The sequence below is a fragment of the Leguminivora glycinivorella genome, chromosome 15 (assembly GCF_023078275.1).
Source record: "Leguminivora glycinivorella isolate SPB_JAAS2020 chromosome 15, LegGlyc_1.1, whole genome shotgun sequence".
Classification (NCBI taxonomy): Eukaryota; Metazoa; Arthropoda; class Insecta; order Lepidoptera; family Tortricidae; genus Leguminivora; species Leguminivora glycinivorella.
The window spans coordinates 3,429,244-3,447,327 of record NC_062985.1 but is presented as its reverse complement, the minus strand read 5'-3'; the positions used below and the strand labels follow the sequence as shown (position 1 = coordinate 3,447,327).

The 18,084-nt window shown below is 36.0% G+C and overlaps 1 protein-coding gene across 1 annotated transcript in view; it reads right to left on the bottom strand.

Moving 5' to 3' along the window:
- Window positions 1–7,565, bottom strand: part of LOC125234197 (organic cation transporter protein-like) — a 45,536-nt gene extending 37,971 nt beyond the window's left edge. The window contains exon 1 of the mRNA XM_048140404.1: window positions 7,199–7,565. Coding sequence (XP_047996361.1) covers window positions 7,199–7,359 — 161 coding nt within the window. The 5' untranslated portion in view covers window positions 7,360–7,565. The remainder of the gene's footprint in view (window positions 1–7,198) is intronic.
- Window positions 7,566–18,084: the final 10,519 nt, after the last annotated feature.

Sequence of the window (18,084 nt, the reverse complement as noted above, 5' to 3'; positions counted from 1 at the left end):
GCTTTTAACTGAAAATGTCGCTCTGCGAACTAACAGCCAGTGGGCTCCTTAGGAAACATAACCCTGTATGAAAATCGTTTGCAGAAACGTAAATAGCGCTGTCTTCTTCGCTACATTCTTAATTTACATAGCGTATAACTGCAAATTATATTTCATGAACTCGGGGTATATTGTGTGTAATTAAAATTCCAACTTTATTTACTCGTCATCCACCATATTTGTACAAGACACGAAAACAATTTCGTGGGCAAATTTGCCAAGCGATGCGTCGTGACGCGTCGGGCGCAGCCGAGTCAGATGCAAATGTATGGAAATTACTTCACGGCGTGAGACGAGCAGTCTGATTTGAAGACGATGTAGTGCATCTCATTTGGGAATCTGCATGTTGTGTGATCTGTAGTTTACAAGTAAATAAGTTTTTTTTTGCAAAAATGTTATTTTTGGCACAAGCTTTTATCGCCGACTGTACCTTTCTTTCAACAGTCATATTTTGATCTCTGAGACGTTTTTAAAAACCCCTTACTCGATGGGGATACGACGTTTCATAACAGAGTTCCTATGACCACCTTTCTGATCCATCATCAGATCAGCTCCATGCTGATACCATAATATTGCATTGTCACTTGATTTACATATGTGTGCAAAATTTCAGCTTAATCGGAAATCGGGAAGTGGGTCAAATTTAGCTTCTACATTTTGACCCAAACTAACATACTAACAAGCAAGTTAAGTTAAAAGCTTGTAAAATGGTAGCTGCCACTGAAACAACAAGCAAATAAAAAAGTAGAAATCAAAAAAGTGGCAACATCGAAGTGTCGTCCCATTTTCTCTCACATAATTATATGAAAGGGATGACACTCCAATGTTGCTAATTACTTTTTCATTTCTACTTCTTTTGGTCAGACTCACAGCATCGGCAGTTTTCTATTATCAGACTCAGTTGGTTAAAGTGGCTGGACCGGTGTTCCAGATAGTCGCAGATTGATCTGTAGTTTCTGAGTAATTTTGCAGAAAAATATAGATTCGTGACAGATATTGGGACAGACTGACGGTCGCACCAAAAGGGTTCTTTTTTTACCTTTTTAGGGTTCCGTACCTCAAAAGGAAAAAACGGAACCCTTATAGGATCACTTTGTTGTCCGTCTGTCCGTCCGTCCGTCCGTCTGTCAAGACCCTTTTTCTCAGGAACGCGTGGAGGTATGAAGCTGAAATTTATATCAATTACTCAGGTCTACTGTCCCTTGAAGCTGTGAAAAAATCAAACTTCTAAGCCAACGCAATCAAAAGATACAGCCGTTTATGCCGCAAATTTTCGACACTTGCAAGGGAATCAAAACCTACAGGGTGCTTCCCGTGAACTCAGAATCTTGAAATTTGGTACGAAGCAACGTCTTATAGCATAGATAAAGGAAAAATTACGAATACCATAAATTTTTAGTTACATCACATAATATATTTTTTTTTAATAATTTTAACCTTACGACCCATTTCCTCATAAACGCGTAGAGGTATTAAATTGAAATTCATACCAAATACTCAGGTCTATAATACCTTTAAGCTGTAACAAAATCAAACTTCTATGTCAACGCAATCAAAAGAAACAGCAATTTAAGCTGCATATTTTGAAACTCGCAAGTACTCGCAAGGGAATCAAAACCTAAAGGGTACTTCCAGTCGACCTAGAATCTTGAAATTTGGCATGAAGCAACGTTTTATAGCACACATAAAGGAAAAATTCCGAAAACCTTAAATTTTTAGTTACATTACAAAATATATATTTTTAGGGTTTTTAATAAATATAAACTTATTACTTTTTTCCTCATGAACGCGTAGAGCTATCAAGTTGAAATTCATACGTTTGTACGGAACCCTCGGTGCGCGAGTCCGACTCGCACTTGGCCGGTTTTTTTAAGGGATCTTGAAAATGAAACAATATAAAATTCTACTAATAAGTTTCTAAGATCACCCAGGACAAATGCAACAGGAGGATTTATATAACTACCAGCTTTTGCCCGCGGCTTCGCTCGCGTTAAATTCGAAAATTTCTCCATGCTCCATAAAAAACTTCCACCCCCCATTTTAGGGAAGTGGGGTGTTAGAAGGAGACAAAAAGTAGCTTATGTTACTCTCCATCCCTTCAATTATCTCCACTTAAAAAATCACGTCAATTCGTCGCCCCGTTTTGCCGTGAAAGACGGACAAACAAACAGACACAAACACTTTCCCATTTATAATATTAAGTATGGATTAGTATGGAATTGTGGATGTACTTACTCTAAGCAAACATGAGATTTTTTTATTTTATACTATGTCCTATACTAAGTAGTTGTATTTGGCCACCTTTTGATTGAGCTAAACCAGGTGATCATTGTTATGTTATGTTACCAGCAGAGATGATGTTTCTTAGTGGATAAAATAATCCAAAGGGTATCCACAAAACCTATTTATTATACGTACCACGTACCCTCACTCTGCAATCATGACCTCTTAATTAGTTCATGAGTATCTCAAAGCATTTCTTTCACTCATGTTTTCAAGGAAAACTGTTCATAAACATTAAATAAATATACAAAGAAAAAGTGACCAAGGCCTCCAGTGTTCCGAGCTGGTATCGAACCAGCGTACTCCGCTTACCGGGCGAATGCCTGAACCACTCGGGCATCGGTGCACGAAGGCAAGGGTCGAAATTTCCAAGTATATGACATTCCCGAAGGCTCGTGGTGCCCTCTGCCATCCCTGAGGTAGAACAGTATGGTTCGACCTCCTAGCTAAATCAACTCAGGTGATTACAAGCTAGCGAAGAGAGATGGCGCTGCCATTAATATTTTCTATTAAAATAATTTAATTTGTTCTTAGAGTGAAAACTGTTCATATTTTAGAAATTAGGTATTTAAGACTTTTATCATATATCACATTTTCCATATTATTTTCCTTGTTCTTGTTGTTGAAGATTTGTATTTAGTTATAAATAACATCGCAAATAAACGATTGTACTCGTATTGCAGGTTCCCAATTACCTACCTCTGGTTATTTTACACGACTTTAAACTAAACTTATTTTTCATCATGCAAAAATGGAAAAATTTACACCTCCGTAAAATAAGGAAAAATTGAATAATTCACGCCTCTGACAGGCCTCGAACCTGCGAGTTACTGCTTTGTCAGAGCAGTCGCTATGAGCAACTTAGCAATATGCCGCAGTCGAGTCCTGCCAGAGTTCTGAATTTTTAAATTTTACCTTTTATTTAAAAATATTATGAACTATGTGAAACGGATTAAATCGCGTATAATGAATTTAAAGTTCATCGCGACGTTTCGAACACTTTACAGCATTCGTAACAGCGATTTAATCCGTTTCCATAGTTTTATTTCATGAGTAACTATCGCTGTAACCGAAGACAATATTAAAAATATTATTTGAACAATAACACACCAATTATATAAACTGCCACCATGTTACGTATTCCAAGTGTTTTATAATCCAATACAAATATTACACATTAATCAGACAGTTTAATTCCCGAGCGTACATTTTCCCGTCCAACTTACCAAAGTAAAATCTTCTTTAAGATAATGTTCTAGAGTTTATTCTCTAAAGCTAAGTGAATATCATTAGTTCTACGATCTTGAGAGCGTGCCTGCAATGTCAGTGTGATAGACAGGAAATAAAGTATGCAGTTCATTGTAAAGGTTGCAGGAAGGAAATTGTAGATGTAGCGATTTGAAGCGTTAATGTTTTTTTAACTGGTTTTAGAAATGGATGATAGTGTCCAATGTGTCCATGTTTCTTTGTATAAACAGTGTACACAGTACAAATAATAGCCGTACAAAAAATAACTTCCTACAAAACAGGAATAATTAAAGCCCATTTAGACGGTTCGAGTTTTATTACATTGCGGTATTTGATGGCTGTGCAAAATTGTATGTAACCTCAACAGCCCGAAATGTAACTGAAATCGCATGCGACTTCGCACGCCGCCTAAATCAGGCCTTAGTGTGAAACTTTAGTCACGATTTTGTGACCTTTTTCATTAGAAAAAAGCTGCATTCAGCGTACTATCCCTTTCGGCTATTAATGTTTGTCAAAATTCAAGTGATTATCTTTCTTAGCTTAACTACATAATTTAAGAAGCGTAGCAATGACGAGCCGAATTCACTGGAACCAATCAAATAAATGTCGATTTAATAATATGATTCGTGGGAAGTTTAATTAAAAAATATATATGGCGATTCAGTAATGCCGCCTGGCGAAAAAAAACGATTCAGAATAGCCACTGTTTTTGGTAAAAAGTCGTACGATTGCTGAAACTCAGGTGAAAAACATTTGTCTTAGCGTCCTAGATTATTATTATCCTTTATTTATTTTGCTTCTTAGGTTAAGCTTTTTATAATATGAATATAAAAGTAAAATACAAAACCACATACAAAACAATACAAAATATATAAACACATTATAAAAAACCTAACCTAGGGTGCCGCCAGCAGCGGGGCAGGGCCCAAGCTGCCGGTGGTTAGGGCTGCAGAGAGAGGAACCGTCGGACTATCTGCGCCGTGTCCAAGATCACCGCCTTATTATTATTATTATTATTTGTTTGTCTTTTCCATATCTCGGGACCATGGGGAGGACCTTTGGGAGGCATGCGGGGGGCCGAAGCCAACAGCACAGAGGCCCTTTTAGACATTTTAATCTAAAGGCAAGGGATACACGTGGCGGATACCATCTCCGAGCGCACAATGCGATATCTACACCCGAAGATGGTCCCCGCCAGGTGCAAAGACTATTGCAGTGCAACACTTTTGTGTTGCGATGGGAACTAAGGTCATAAGGCTATTGTTTTGCAAATTGGATGGACTGGTTATAGTGGGCCTTTGTGTGTCACGTCGACCAGAAGTGATCTATTGTGACGGCCCTTTGTGGTTAAATATCCTTGCTTATGCCCGTTGAGTCCAGGAAATTCCAGATTCTTTGGGCTGTAAGGTCTTGTACCTCATAGGGTTGCAGTACTTGCCGGCCTAAGTAGGTACTTCTCTTAGCGTCCTAGACACCGCTGGAATGCCGAAGTCATACAAGAACTGTCCACCCTAGGAGTACTCAATTGGAGTAAAGTGGCGTAGTGTTGGGAGCATTTTCATGTGTTAGAGGCCAAACTCATTTGGAGTTCATTGAACCCGTGAAGAACTTTGTATGTATTTAGCTTGGGCACTTCAGGGTACGTAGCAATGCACACGATACTATATTATCGTTATCGTAGCTTGCTATCTCTATCGCTCTTCCGGTTTAGCGCGGCAGAGCCAGACTGCGTTTTGGCGCCTTGCGTCAACGATTGACATTTTGACTAGGCCGGCAGAAATTTTTCAAGTGGGTTTTTCTGTACGAGTTTTCAGTCAAAACTCTTAGGGCCGGTTACATCAAACCGTCTGTCATCGTTAAAGCGTTCGTTAAATTTTATTGTATGGGAAGTTCCATAGACGTCTGCTGCGTGACGATGATGTGTCTGTCAAATGTGGTTGATGCAACTGGCCCTTAGGCACTGGTCCCACCGCGAGCTATTAAGCTATGAGCTATCGGCTATAAAAACGAGCAAAAGATAAGCAGTCCCGTGCAAATAAAAGAGACACGGCGATTTTAATAGCTCACCGCTGGGCGAGTAACTATAAACATCGCCGTGTCTCTTTTATTTGCACGGGAGTGATTATCTTTTGTTCGTTTTTATAGCCGATAGCTCATAGCTTACTAGCTCGCGGTGGGACCGGTGCCTTAGACTCTGTAGTTGTAGTTTTACACATAGTTATATTACATACATATTTTAATGTGAACTCTACATAATGAGTGAGTTTATATTTCCATACAATCATGACTAAATAATATTTCGATTTCCGGCTCGACCACCAGTGGGCCTTGTCATTTTTTTTTCTTTCGTGTATGATATCTATTTGAGTTTAAATAATAGTGTTTTATTTGTTGGAGTAGAGAGAAAACAAAACATATTGTTTGCTATTTTGTAAAATTTAAGAATAAGGTATATCCGATACGAGTACTTTAAGTCAGTTTTTTCCTTAGGTACTAATGCACCTTTCTGCTGATCTATATTTAGGGTTGTCAGGGTTATCTTGGGATTAGTTGTCAAAGCGGACCCCAGGCTCCCAAGGCAAATGCCGGGATGATGCAAGGAGGATGATGATGATGTCTGGCCCCGGTAGCCGAATGGCATTTCTACGACGCGAAACGAAAACGAAACGCCGCGAAAGGTAGTCTGGCTCTATCGCACCCGCGCCAATACGCAAGAGCGATAGAGATAGATATTTACGAGCGTTTCGTTTCGTGAGCGTTTCGTGAGCGTTTGTGCATTCGGCTACGGGGCCTGGCCCCGTAGCCGAATGGCATTTCTCCGACGCCAAACGAAAGCGATACGCCGCTGGCTCTGTCGCGCCAATACGCAAGCGCGATAGAGATAGATATCTACTAGCGCTTCGTTTCGTGAGCGTTTCGTGAGCGATTGTGCCATTCGGCTAGCCACCCTGGTGTGGTAGTAAAGTCGTTTTCCTCGAATGGACGAAATCAAAAATAAACTCTAGGTGACTACGTTTAACATGGCCGGTTTTATAATATTTACACGATTAGAAGTGGATTATAAAAATCCACTTCTAAATTTAGACACAGAACCAATAATTAAAATAAGCGGCACATAAATGTGTTACAGTAGACCGGAACACGCAAACCTTTTTTGATCATAACGGGTTATAGGAAACTGTTATAATGCAAATCAGGGGTGAAAACCAGGTCAAGGGCATTTACAAACTTATAAATACCGCTGGCCAAATTTGACGTTCACAATCCTCCACTAAATTTGCATACATGTCCCGAAGTCAGTGACGCGAGCGGTCGCAAAAATAACTTTGTAAAGAAAGACCCTTGACTGAGGGTCTTCCGATGTTTGCGCATGCGTATTGTACAGCCGGTGTGGCGTGATTTGATCAAATATAACCTAAAACTATATAAATTCATGCCCAAAATGTTAAAGAACAGATCTTTTATGAATAAAACGTCAATTATTTTCATGTAAAACATAATGTTTAAGTGTTTAAAATTAGAAATTACAGGCGGAACACAGAATTTATGATGCAACATTGACCTTCTTTGTAATAAAGAAATTTTAAATAGTTGTTTCTATTAAATATAATTATAAAAATAATCATACCTGTAACTTATATCGGTGGCTTCAAACACAAACACGGAACCGAACATTCCCGCCAAATAAATTGGGAACAATAACAACGCATAGTTCACAATATTGTACTTTCCGAACGGTCCCAACTGCTTCAGAATCCGGTCCAAATCTATTGCGGTCTCTTTACTCATTTTCAAAAAAAGTCTTTAAACTATTTTAAGAAGATTACAAAAAACACAAGCTAGCTAAAGCTAACACGTTGACGGCCGCGGATATGCATATTGACATGTGCACCGCACATGCGCAGAAATGATCCCGATTATAATTTTTTTTTTTATAAATGTGTATTTTTGTCGATAGAAAATTTGCTACTAAAACAAAAATACACACGCGTTATCAGGCCGGAACGCGAAACAGTAGTGCAGCGGTAAGAATAAACTAATAACCTACTCGGTTCGAAAGTCGTACGATTTCTGTGAGGAACAAAGATAGGGGGATATCTTCAGTGTGGTTTAAGGGAATGTGGGAGCGGGACGACTCTATTTTTATCTGTGGTTATGTAGATAACTAGTATTTGCTTTAATTGTTAGCTACTAAGTATTTTCACGGATTAGTTTATCAGTGGGGTTGTTGATATTTATTTTTGGTTTACAGATTTACAGTCGTAGATAGAACGTCAAGTGGACAGTGTTATGGAATAAGCGATCAAGCGACAGTTAGTTGAAATCGAGAAAATGAGCTAGAAAGATTTGAAATTTGAATCAGTTATTGTAAGTTCATTTATAAAGCAAAAAAGTAAATTTTGACATTAAACCTATAAAACTGTTCATAATTTAAATAAATAAAAAAAATAACACCATACCTATTCAAGTTTCGAAGTTATTAACGTTTTTCCGCTTGATTCTTTATTGAACTAATACTGCGATGAGGTAAATTTATTTCGCCGTAGCGTACTATGAGACATATTTTGTCGCTTGATTCTTTAATGCAAATGGTTAGAGGTATAGTGAATACTGGAATAAAATAAGCTTCCATATATTTGAGTAAATAGTTATATTGTAAATAAATCAACAACAACGTTTTCCTCCACAATGATTAGGACTAATCCGTCTAACAATTTAGTTTTGTTCTGCAATCAACTTTTTTTAATAAATGTCAAAAAAATCAGCATAAATGGCAAAATTGGCGTTGTAACTAATAATAATTCATGAGTACTAGACAGGATTACACACATAAGATATTATGATATAACAAAACCGCTTGATACTTAGTTCTCATTAAGCGAAATATCCTGCAATTTCAAATATGTAACAACGAATTAAACGACACCATAGGGCGGTTAAATCGATATTGCGTTTCGTCGCTGCGCGTGCAAATTTCGCTATGTGTTTTTAACCTACTTTACAGGAGACACAAAAAACTGTTTATTTCGGCAATTATTGAACATAAATAAATCAATATTTTTATGGCATAAGTATTTTCACTTTTGCATACATTAAGAAATAACTTGAAGTTATATTTCAGTTATTATAAGGTTAAAAAAATATTTTTTCATAAATATGTTACATAGCGATTATAATTTGAGTCGTAAAAAACCGGTATGTGTCTTACAATCACTTAACTAGATTTTATTCTTAAGGAACAAAATACAATTTGTGCACTTTATCGTCACATGGTTATTTAATCATATGATTTGAATTAACTATGTTGTTGTTTATTTGTAATTTAGCAATTCATTTTCGAATTAATTATTTCAGAAAAAACACGATTTAATAATATAAGCTTAATACACAATACTATAATAAAAAACTCGATTATAAATTAATATATTACTACCAATATATTACAACTATAATAATATATTTTTTCCATTAATTTTTATGAACGGAGGTTATTTCAGTTACAAAGTTGCTCAAACATTTATGTATTGAATAAGATTTCATTATGCATTTTTTAACTTGGAAAAACCGGATAATGCTAGTCTGGCTCGAACACCGAAGGTTACGTGTATATTTTACTATTTTTTTTTTCTCACAACTATATTAATAATCATGTATGGTGTAAGACGATTTATTTTCCAAATTTCATAGTTTAGGTCAAACTGAAGTACCCTATTAATTTTGACTTCCTTGAGAGTGTAAATTTTTTTTCAACTCAATTAACCTATGTTGTATTTACTTAGAAATAAGGTTTTTTTACAGCTTCAAGGAACGGTACAGTACACTTGAGTATAGGGTTTTTCCGAAATAAATAATATTGACAAATTGATAAACGGATTGACAAGAAAGTACATAATTGTGTAAGGGTTCCATTTTTCTTTTTTTATCCGAAAACGATAAAAAATCTTTGTCACTCAAAACTTTGTGTGATTTCTCAAGTCAGCTTTTTTTCATTTATTAAACATTTTATTTTCATCTATTTATTTTATAATGTTTCCAGAAAGGATAGATAGATCTTATCACACAAAATTTCATACAAAACGATGTCTTACCAATGCAATAAAATAAAATAATAAATATAAATATTGGGGACACCTTACTCAGATCAGCTTAGCTCCAAACTAAGCAAAGCTTGTACTATGGGTGCTAAGCGACGATATACATACTTAAATAGATAAATACATACTTATATACATAGAAAACATCCATGACTCAGGAACAAATATCTGTGCTCATCACACAAATAAATGCCCTTACCGGAATTCGAACCCAGGACCGCGGCTTAGCAGACAGGGTCCCTACCGACTGAGCCAGACCGGTCGTCACTGAGCCAGACCGGTCGGCCGCAATGTTAAATCACTTGCTATTTTTTAAGTTACTTAGCATAACTTTATCGTATTTCGATAGTTTGTAATATACGTTTACACGCACTGAACCCTACACGAAATTTGTCATTATACTAAACACTAATAAATTTTTGACAGTTAATCTTAAAAATCAATTTAAAATGATTTATTTTTAACAAATATTAAAAAATAACTATTCGGTCAGAGTGAGTACTTTCAGACATAGTCTCAATAAAAAGGGAAACTACATTCTCTGTCTCATTTATAGAGGTTATACTTGACTACAAACCCACCTACCATACACCATTTAAACAAGTTTTAAGAGAGTAGGCTAGATTTTTATAAGAAAAGCCTGCTATGTGACGCAAAACACATGATCTGGAAACATTCACGATTTCTACAAATAGTACAAAATTATCGCTGTGTATGAGATTGTACAAATCGGCCACAAACATCTAACACATCTTTTTATACAATATTTGCGAAAATATAGCTATGTGTCATAATTCACATAGCAGGCGCAATTCCAAAACTGCTGTTATAAGAAGATAATGTAGTTATGTGATTTATTGCAGTTAGCGATTATAGGAGGAACATTCAATGTATGGGCATCACATACCTACTTTTGATAAAACCTGTAATACTGAAATGAGCTCGACGCTGTTTTTGGAGCATATGTATTTAGAAATAAGGTTTAAAATGGCATTGAAAACGAAAAATCGTTAAAAATCACATAGCGAATTTTGCACGCGCAGCGACGGTTTATAAATCATCAAAACTTTAAACCAAAACGAATTAACAACATCTTTATGGCGTTTAACTCGATTTTGCGATATAGAATATACGCTTATTATAATTTGTAAAAGTAAATTTGGCGTTCAATTCGTTTTTACGTAACGACTTAGTGCTTAGGGCCATACAAATTTTAACGTGTCGCTTGATTCTACCTCTTAAAATAAGGATGTAAGCATGATTTTTCAACAAAGAAATAGTCAATACTATAGATTATCACATTTATATCCGAACTGCATTCATAACTTTTTTTTCGGATTTTGGCGCTTAGTTCGCTATTCCATAACACCGTCCAAGTATATTTACCTGTCAGACGTAATTTTTTTTTCATGACTTTTTAGTTAAACTGAACTGGAATTTCGGACACAAATATTAACGAGATCGTACTCTATAATTAAATTTTATTATAAAAGTACCTATACGATTTTAGGTTTAATTTCAGTTTTAATTGTTTAGTCATATTTTTAGTATACCTATATTACTGTTTTTGCTGTCCTATACGATTTTAAAAATTCAATATTTTGAAGATTAATATTTCGTTGTTTTTTTTTTTCTTTCGCGTAATCGCGTAAAGTCAGACCAAGTCTCTGTTTAAGATCTAGTTGCGCAGGCATCTTTTAGAAAAGTCTCATAACTAAGAGTCGTAATAATTATAAGGCAGATATATATATATATATATATATATATATATATATATAATGTTATATGTATACGTATGTATATTTATGTGTATTTGTAAGTAGGTATCTATATCATGTTAAGTGTGTATATTTTTTAATATATATAATAGTAAGCCTGTATGATATACATAAACATTTATGGTATATTTAGTAGGTATTCCATTTCTCGTCATTGCGACATTCCCTGCACCTATTAAGCTCTTATAGATCTCTGTTTGGCCCAAAGGTTAGCTGGTAGAGAATGCCTTCTGGCATTAAGTTCGCCTTTTGTACATTTCTTTACTGTGCAATAAAGTTTAAATAAATAAATAAATGTATATACTCAATTAACCATGCTTTACGTATTTCAGAAATTAATTCGGCGCGGGCGTAAAACGCACGTTATTCATGACAAAATATACCTACAATTATCATGGGAATACGAAGCGTAAGCGATCGTGATGTTGGCTAGGTACCCAGGGTACATATGCAAATGCACAATCGATTACGATAATATCGTTATCTTAGCTGGCTATGTCTATCGCTCCTCCGTACTGGCGCGATAGCTTTATATCGTCACTACTTTAAAAAAAACTTGTATCTTCGTCTGTCGATAAAAAGAAAATTGTAGTAAGTATGTATGCAATGCATATAGACTTACTGCGTTTTAACTTTGAGAAGCAGCGTGAGATACGAGATTTTTTAAAAGTAGTGACGATATGTGTTTAGTAGACTCCATACTCAACTACGCTCTTGATTGCTATGGTCTAACCTTTAAAAGTAATATTGATAAATTAGTTGCTTCAAATTAGATTCCTGAAACTATTGTTAATAAAAAGACAAGACACAAGTATAAAAATGACTACAGACAACTATTTAAAATATGTAAAGTATTACCTTTGGGATCCAAAATTAAATACACAATAGCAGTAAACAACCATAGCCATCTAGAGCGATTAACATTAGTAAATAATAGATTCAGTACAAGAGCGATGTCCGCAGGTAAATTCCAAGTACCTAGAGTGTCTAACTATTATGGGGATAGAACTCTACAAAAACGCGTACCCTATCTCTTAAATTACTTACCGGCGAACATTGTTCTTGAACGGAAAAAAACAGTGTTCAAGAATAAACTTAAAAAACATCTCTTGGATATCCTATAGGATACCCTACTTCCTACCGGATCGTCCAGTAGATTATTCTGGTTAATATAGCGATATTTTTGTTTTGTTATATTAACGAGCCCTGACTCCACAGTCAAACTACATATATAAATAGTTTTGTGGAGCAATATATTTAAAATAATGTTCTTGTATCCACATGTATATTAATTGAATAAATAATAAAATAATACTACGTTTCAGTCGGCGTCAAGCGTCAGCGACTGTCAATTCGGCTAGGGCGGTAGCTATCCTTTTCGTAAATTTTTCCTGTTGCTAGCCGGCAACCGAGTCATTGTATGAACTAGAGATGGGCCGAATATTCGGTAAATATTCGGTATTCGGCAAATTCGGCAAGTTTCTCAATGTTCGTATTCGGCCGAATAGTTCGGTTACATTGCCGAATATTTACCGAATAAACAAAATAAATAAATAGCGTAAATTATTTCGTAATTTATCGCATAATGAGATTCTATTTCAGCATTCTAACGAACTCCAAAGGGAGTTAAATATACGTTAAAATATAAACTACAATAATTTTGTAAAAAAGGTAAAATGACGTGTGTTAAATAAAAACCAAAATTTTATTATGCACTAAATTAAAGGAATATTAAGAGCCTTAGTAAGATAAATGTGTACCCATTACCAATCATTGAAACGTGTGCCAGGATTTAAAATATGGCTCAACCGAATATTCGGCCGAATGTTCGGTTCGGTAACAGCTGAACCGAATGTTCGGCCGAATATTCGTATTCGGCAAAGTTCGTATTCGGCCCATCTCTAGTATGAACCATAATGTATAGTCATTGGTCTACATTGTCAAATAAAGGGATAAGGAAGCCGTCGGTAATTTAGTACTTAGTCCATAAATAAAGTACAAATGGACTAGTCCTTCATTCGAGTCGGCTAATTGTTAAATTGGATGATTACTCTGGCATTTTAAATCTTAGTTTGTTAGAGCATTTCTAAGTTACGGAGTGGAAGTTCGTTAGCAAAATAAGTCAGATATTTGTTACAATTAGTTATTTGTAATAGTACCTACATTGTGCAACAAGGGGAGGAAGTTGAATATGACCAACGAGAGTAAGTTAAGAGATTTAAAGACTCGAGTTAGTAATATTCATACTCCCCGAGTTACACACAATGTTTTTCATCACACTCGCAATGTAAAAAATATGTAAATAGATGTAAGTTAAGTACGGTACAATAAATTTCATTATTGCCCTGGGAGAACGATATTTCTATAACTCACGCTCCGCCTGCGTGCAATAGCACATTTAAAGTGCGAGTGTGATGAAAATTATATTATGGCAATGCCAGCATCAGTAAATACATTCTTACACCTTCAAAACTTCACAAAACCTTAAACATCGAAAACGCACCTCCAACACTTTTGGTGTTTCGAATGTCCTTGGGCAGCTGTGATCGCTTACCATTAGGCGACTTGTGTGCTCGTTTGATTCCTATGGGATAAAAACATGGAGGTATTTTTAGTAACGTATGAAAAAAACGAACCAAAAGTATACGGATTCCAGGTTGGTAGATACTTACCTCTTATAGTATAGTATGCAGTACAATACAATAAGTGTGTTTTTATAAACTACTAGCTTTCGCCCGTGGCTTCACCTGCGTATTAAAGTCATAATTATATATTTAGGTAAACTGTGGAGTTTCGGATAATTTTGTTCTCCCATATAATCTTTGGACCCCCATTTCATTCACTTGGGAGGTGAATTTTTAAAAAAATATTTTTTAGTTATCCCCTACAAGGTGTAGGGGATAGGGGGGGTGCTCCTAAGGACCATACGTGTTAAATTTAAAATCTCCAGGACCAGCGGTTTCGGCTGTGCGTTGATATGTCTGTCAGTCAGTTTCTTCTTTTATATATTTAGATTTATTGATTGGAGAAGGCATGTTTAATTGTTTATGCTGACTGTACCTTCGATGGTCAATTCATATTAGAATTCACATACATACATACACACACATACATATTGGGGACACCTTACACAGATCAACCTAGCCCCAAACTAAGCACGCTTGTACTATGGGTGTTAGGTGACGATATAAATACTTATATAGATAAATACATACTTATATACTTACATAGAAAACATCCATGACTCAGAAAAAGATATCTGTGCTCATCACACAAAAAAATGCCCTTACCGGGATTCGAACCCGGACCGTCAGCTTAGCAGGCAGGGTCACTACCAACTGCGCCAGACCGTTTTAAATTTAAGTTTTACTGCGCCAGAGTATATAAACAAATCAAGTTTAAAACAATTTCCCAATGTCAAGTTACGCGGTAGCCCGGTAAGACGGAACAAGTCTACCAAAACGTTTCCAAACGGTCCCACCATCAATTCCCAACCCGCACGAAGATCCAAACTTTACTCAAACTGAGACGGCATTTAATTCCAACTAGGAGGTCACAGGTATTGTAAGGGTTAGCTCTGACTAGCTGGTCTAAAACTGCGGCGTCTAGTTTTAACCCTATGATGCTGATGCTGTACGACGGAACATTGGCACATTGCTCAGCGACGCTAATGTCCTAAGCGCTGGGCTGACGCTAAAATAAAATCCACAATCCTACGGACCAAATTGACAAGTGTGAACAAATGTTGCCACAGTTTGGTCAGTGTCGTTTCCATCGATATTAAAACGATTATTACATCGTAGGTTTTAAGGTGCACCCAGACGGGACAATCAAATTGGAAATTTGATCGACTAATCAATATACCAACTTTTTCAGTGATTTAAACAGATCAAAAGGTCTGTGGACCCGTAACTAGAGATAAAATTTTAATTTCAAACCAGCAACAATAATATATGAAAATTATATAGATATTTATGATATTATTCCCAAAGCGTGACGGATACTTTATCCACATAGATATATGTGATAAAATTGGAAGCATAATACACCGGTTGGGAATGAATAATATTTTATAATAAAGACTAGTAAAGTTATCGTCGGACAGGGTATTTTATTTTTTACCTACAGGCTCGGAAACCTTTTTATGCTTTAAAACTAGTGAGTAAAAACGCATGATATCCATCCAACAACCTGAAAAATCGAACAAACCAAAATTTAGAATAGAATAGAATAGAATAGAACTCATTTATTCAGGCAACACATCAGTAAGTACAAATCAATTAATAAAGTAGGATAAAACACATCAAACATCAATAGATAAAATAGGACAAAAGTTGCACAAGGTAAAAAGTAGTAATAACGATGTGAGGCCTAAAATGGTCTCCACTCAGCATTGCAGATGACACGGCTAGCGTGGTCAACGGCGCTGGTTTTCTGTGGAGCCAGCGGGGTTTGCGGGACAGCACACTGAACGGCACTGACGACGTAAATAAATAATATTATAAATATATACTATGTCTTATTTGGTTAGTAAATAACTACAAAATACAAGAATACATAATAGGCAATGCAATAAGTAGCAAATACGTGAATTGAGTCCGGAAAAACAATACAGAGCAGAAGGCTTTTACTACGTTTAAAATTTTCATGCAGCAAACTTTTGTTGGTCCATTAGGAACGCTTTCAGTTTTGATTTAAAGGAACCAATAGTTTTACTCTCTCGAATTGGTGGTGGAAGATTATTCCAGCACTTTGTGGCAGCGTAACGAAAGCTACCACGAAATGCTGCGGTTCTGTGCCTTGGGCATAACAGTCTGATACCACGTCTAATATGTATGTTAATGTTCAATTTCTCGAACAAATACACCGGTTTTTTACTATTGCATATACCAAAGAGGAGCGTAGCAAAATGTAGTGTACGTCGACTATTCATGTTTAAAAGTTTATTAGTATTTAGATATGGGCTTATATGTGACCGAGGTGGAATTGGGAAACAAAAGCGTGCGCAGGCATTTTGCAGTCGTTGAATAACTCTTTTGGTACGTGCTAGCAAACAGTTCCCATATACTATATCTGCATAATTAAGTTTGGACAAGATAAGAGTATCACATAGCTTCACACGAATGTCCACACTAAGATAGTTTCGCACTCTGTAGAGAACAGTTAATCTGTAAAAGCAGTTTCTAATTGTTTCAATGACGTGGTTTTCGAACTGCAATGAGCTATCCATAAGGATTCCTAGGTTGCGGGCTTCCACCACCATGTCCACATTTTGGCCCATAATGTTTACGTTCGGGTTTGAAGCATTGATTCGGTTAATTTGTTTTTTTGAACCTAACACCAAACACTTAGATTTTGTGGGGTTGAGCACTAAACTATTCGTTTTTGACCAGATAGCTATACGATTTTATGTTAGCTTGGTCAACGAACGATTCTAGATGGAATGGCCGAAAGCGAGAGAAATCCCTTACCGTCATCACTTGGTCAACGAACGACTAGATGGATGTTATTACGGGATGTTGTTAGGGATAGTCAGGAGACATACATACTAAAAGTCCTCGGACTTTGGACCTGAGCTCGAAGAGGGGGGGGGATGAAAAAGGTCCCATTTTTTGTTTTTTTGCTCATATTTCAAAAACTATGCGTCATACGTAATTTTGGTTTACTATCATTTGAAAGTTTATAAAATTCTCTATAACTTTGGTCTAGAAACTTTTTTCTATTCTTAACCGTTGTCTAGGTATGAGCTCCTAAAAACTGTCAATTTTTAAAAAATCGTCATCCCCCCTACTTTTTACTTCATACATTGCTCCATATCTTGAAAAATATTTGTCTTAGACGAAAGTTTTCTTCAGAAATCTTGTAGACCATTCAATCACCTTTCATAATATGTGTACATATGCTTATGTATCACGTACCGTTGAATAATTATACGACTTTTAAAAAAAATGTCACTGAGCAATTTTTTCAGTGAACGAAAAGAAGCAACAAATATTATGTATGTGATAAACGTGTAAAATATGTATTTAATGAACTGGATTGCATCATTACGATGCTGTATAAAGGCATTTACATAACCGGTAACAATAATTATAATTAGCTACACATAAAAAAAATTGGCCCAAAAGACAGTTAGTAGTATATCGATACCTCCTATGTATACTTACTGAGACTGAGACAAGTGACAATTTTCAATTTTACTAGGTACATTTACCTTCCACGGAAAATTCATGCTGAAATTCGCATTAGTTTTGGAAATAAAGTGACGTATACTGATGAAACTTAATATCGAACAGTGTAGGTATACTGAGATAAGTCACATGCACAACTGTACCCCGTGCAGTCATAGTGGAGGGAGGTAAAAAAAGTGTGGAATACTGATACTGATACAACTAATAATATGTATTGAACTTGATGCTGTATAAATGAATTTACACAACAGGTAACAATACACTTAGCTATACATAAAGGCCTTCTCACACCCACATCTACCACTACTACAATCTGTGGTGCACCGGCAAAATATTAACTTCAGTATTTCTTCCGGAGCAGCTGGTAAGTACTTTGATTTGCACATGAATCAGTAAGTTGCTTTCGTTCCGCGACTTCCGCGCCCATCCCCATTGCTCAGCATAAATATC